This window comes from Cajanus cajan, chromosome 1 (genome assembly GCF_000230855.2).
Source record: "Cajanus cajan strain Asha chromosome 1, NIPB_CcT2T_4, whole genome shotgun sequence".
NCBI classification, from domain to species: Eukaryota; Viridiplantae; Streptophyta; class Magnoliopsida; order Fabales; family Fabaceae; genus Cajanus; species Cajanus cajan.
The window spans coordinates 16,460,025-16,464,237 of NC_138517.1; the positions used below are offsets into that span (position 1 = coordinate 16,460,025).

General features: G+C 44.7%; 1 protein-coding gene across 1 annotated transcript; it reads right to left on the minus strand.

Moving 5' to 3' along the window:
* Nucleotides 1–2,859: 2,859 nt before the first annotated feature.
* Nucleotides 2,860–3,732, minus strand: LOC145949671 (uncharacterized). The gene has a single exon (XM_083060414.1). The coding sequence runs from the start codon at nt 3,730–3,732 to the stop codon at nt 2,860–2,862; it is 873 nt and encodes a 290-aa protein (XP_082916540.1).
* Between the last annotated feature and the right edge of the window lie 481 nt (nt 3,733–4,213).

Here is a 4,213-nt window from a genome sequence, read left to right on the forward strand (position 1 = left end):
TTATTAATGAATTACTAGGAGGGATGTATGAAATGAATGACTCCTAGATCCCTCCATGATCTATATGCATGATATGAGATGATGATGTTGAATATGCATGCATTGTGTTTATTGAACTAAGCATTATCATGTTTTGGGATTTTCCTAAGATGATGCATGATATTGCTTGGTTTGGATAAATAACCCTTTTTTTTCTTTTTTTTGGGTATTTTGTTTTTTGTATATTTTTTGGGTGAAAAGGGAATCTACCTATATGAATGTGATGAAGGTAGATGTTAACACCATGTAAAGGAAGATTCTTATTCCTATTTATTCTTATTTTAAAAAGGAATGTTGTATGTTTAAAGAAATGCAATGTATGCTCAAACAATTTCACATAATCAATGCACAAACAATTCACTCATCCACGAACAGTCACGAGCGAATCACGAGGTAGGGGTATCCTGCAGAAAAGTGCATATTCAAGGTGGATCTAACTGTTCTCACCGGTCTGAGGCCCCCAAGGTGCCCCCATTATAGGGACCCAATTCCTCTCGTCGTAAGTCGATGGAAAGCTCCAACGCACTGTCGGACTCGAGTTCATGGTTATCACCTTGAGTGATGCTTTTCCAACAACGGTCTACGGGCACCTATAGACCCATTCGACAACCGGCCGTACTAACATCCACTCCCTATGGCTTACCACTCATGCCCCCGGGTATAGAGGGAACTGTTGTGTGCAAAGGTTTGTGTGCAGTTTTTATTTCAAACAATTGCAAAAACTAAACATACAACAGTTATTAAAGCCATATAAATAAAGCATGTTATCATACAAATAAGGGGTAATGAAGTAATTTTAACTATTATTTGTTAAAAATAATCTGTCACTAAATGGGACTGACTCTCAAGGCTTCCCCAGTGGAGTCGCCATCTGTCGCCACCGGCCCGAAGCGGGCTTTCGGCATTCGCGAAGGATGGTTGGACTCTTTTATTTGTTTAAAAATATGGATTGCTAGAATGACTTATTCTCAAACTGAGACCTCGTCAAACGAGCAATTTTATTAAAAGGCTCACCAATCCATGTTAATCCCAAGCGGGACCCTCCATGGATTAGCGGTTTTCATAAAAAGGAAGGGTTCGTGGAGTCGCCACCAATGTTTTACTCAAAACATTGGAAAAAGAAGTTTAAGGCAATCGATTCAAAAATCGACTTCGGCCATGACAACCAGAGTCGGGTAAGGGAGTCGGTTACGCGTGGGGAAGGTGTTAGCACCCCACAGCGCCCCTTTCGGGTTCCCTATGACAGATTATTTCTAAAATAATAGCACAAAATTACTAAATTACCCCTATTTATTCTAAGCAATTATAAATTAACTATCTACATGATGACAGTTTAATATGCACACAGAAAACAGTAAAAGAAGGGATTTTTAGAAAAGAAACCTCTTGAAGCGTGCTTTTTATATATCAAGTAAAACTGGGAAGCTTTTTGGCGTTCCCTCACTCTACAAGCCCGCTCACTCCTTCCTAAAAATAATTTTTGACTATGGAAATCCGGAGGATTTCCCTTCGACTAAGTTCGAATCTCCAAGCTAAATGCTCGGAACTCCAGAACTTCGTCGGATCGACTCCCAGAGAGATTTCTAGGGCAGAACACTGCTCAAAAACCCCAGAATACTCAAGGAGGGAGTCAAAACTCAGTGGAAAAGTGTCCAATGACGTCCCATTGACATCATATTTATAGGGAAGAGGCTCAATACGGTTTATGAGGGTCAATACGGTCAACATTGAAATTTTGAACTACAATACGGCCGTATTGAATTCAATACGGCCGTATTGAAGTTCAAAAACCTCAATACGGCCGTATTGAAGTTCAGTGCAGCCGTATTGAGTTTAATGCAGCTGTATTGAACCTCAATACGGCCGTATTGAGTTCAGTGCGGCCGTATTGAAGTTCAAAATGTTCAATACGGCCGTACTGAACCTCTGGGAGGCCGTATTGGGCTTCATTCCTCCCACTTTTCTTATTTTAGCTATCCTAAGACCTCTAGACCTATAGAGAACCCTCCTTGGGCCTTCTGGAAGTCCTTCTGGCTGATCTTCCTTCAGTCTTCGAGAGTCTTCAAGCTTTATTTCCGACCCGGACAATTTTAGGGGTCTACACCATACTAGGTCCCCTGCCCGAAATTGACGAGGCTTTACTTTCGTTCTGACTTTCCTAGCTTCCCTGGTTCGGCAAGCTTCCATATTGACGAGAGCCGACTCGCGTGTTTCATCAACAAGGTCTAGGTCTATGTTGAGAGCTTCCCTGTTGGTATCCTCATTGAATTGTTGTCGCCGAAGTGTAGGTTCCCCAACTTCCACCGGAATCATGGCGTCGGTACCGTAGGTTAGCTGAAATGGGGTTTCTTTGGTAGAACTTTGTGGAGTACAACGATACGCCCACAGAATCTCTGGTAGGTGATCCGACCATGAGCCCTTGGCCTGCCCGAGCCGTCGCTTTAATTCTTTGAGGATGACCTTATTTGCAGCTTCGGCCTGTCCATTAGATTGGGGATGTTCGACTGAAGTCATTTTGTGCTTGATGCCCAATTCTGAAAGGAAGTCATTGAAACGCTGATCGGTGAACTGTAAACCGTTGTCAGTGATTAATGCGTATGGGATCCCGAAGCGTGTGATCACGTTCTTCCAGAAGAACTTCTGAATATTGCTGGCCGTGATGGTGGCTACTGCTTCTGCTTCAATGCACTTAGTGAAGTGGTCCACTGCCACGATTAGGAACTTCACTTGCCCTTTGGCTGGTGGAAAAGGTCCCAGTATGTCCATGCCCCAAATGGAGAACGGCCATGGGACCGTGATGGAGTGCAATTCCTCTGGAGGCTAATGTGTTAATGGTCCGAATTGTTGGCACGGTTTGCAATGTTGAACAAACTCGGCACAATCTGCGACTAAGGTTGGCCAATAGTACCCTGCACGGATAACTTTGGCTGCGAGAGTTCGGCTTCCCGAGTGAGTTCCGCACACACCTTCATGAATTTCTCGGAGAACGTAGTGCGCCTGTTCGGGATCGAGACATTTCAACAGGGGGGAAGAAATGCCCCGCTTATATAATTCTCCAGCAATCAGCGTATACCGTGCAACCGTGGTTCTCATTTTCTTAGCTTTAAGGGGATCCTCGGGCAGTTGTCCGGTCCGAAGGTGGTTTATTATGGCATCCATCCAACAGGGGCCTCCCTGATCCATCTGCAAACATTCAGCCTCGTTGATACTCGGGCTTAGCAGCTCTTGCTGTATCATGCTATGCAAATGGCTGGTTTTCTTGCTACTAGCTAGTTTGGCTAGCTGATCGGCTCTTGTATTGTGTTCCCTGAGTGTGTGCGTGATCCGGACAACTTCAAAGTTGCTTTTTAGCTTTTGGAAAGCATGAAAGTACAATAGCAATGTTGGTTCTTTGATCTGAAAAGTGTCGTTGACTTGCCCTGTTACCACTTGCGAATCACTGAAGCACTGGATCTTCGTGATGCCGAGGTCGGCAGCCAATCTAAGTCCTGCGAGAAGGGCCTCGTACTCTGCTTGGTTATTAGAAGTTTTGAATCCGAACTGCAATGATTGTTCGATTACCATGTTGCCGGGTCCTTCCAAGATGATGCCGGCGTCGCTACCCTGTTGGTTTGATGATCCGTCCACGTGCAACGTCCAAATGTGTGGCTCGGGAGTTATTGGCGGTGTGAATTCATTGATGAAGTCGACCATGCTTTGCGCCTTGATGGGTCCCCTTGGCTCAAAACGAATATCAAATTGTGACAATTCGATGGACTAAGCGACCATCCTTCCGGCCAATTCGGGTTTCCGCAAGACTTTGACAATGGGGCTATCCGTCCGGACAAGTATTCTGTGGCTTTGGAAATAATGTCGGAGGCGTCTGGCTGTATGTACAAGAGCAAGAACGGTCTTTTCGAGATGCTGGTATCTTGTCTCGGCCTCTTGTAGGACTCGGCTGATGAAGTATACCGGCATCTGCTCTATTTTTTCTTGCACTAATACAGTGCTGACGGCTTTGTCGGAAGCCGAGAGGTATATTATCATGTCCAACTGGGGGTCCGGTTTGGCTAGCAATGGTGGAGCTGCTAATATTGTTTTGAAGCTTTGGAAAGCTGATTCACATTTGTCAGTCCACTTAAATTTGGTGGCTTTCTTCAGTAGGGACATAATGGGTCTAGATTTGTCCGCCATG

Bases quoted from the DNA above. Each gene is read 5' to 3' on its own strand.
- LOC145949671 (XM_083060414.1), bottom strand. From the start codon at position 3,732: ATGGTCGACTTCATCAATGAATTCACACCGCCAATAACTCCCGAGCCA.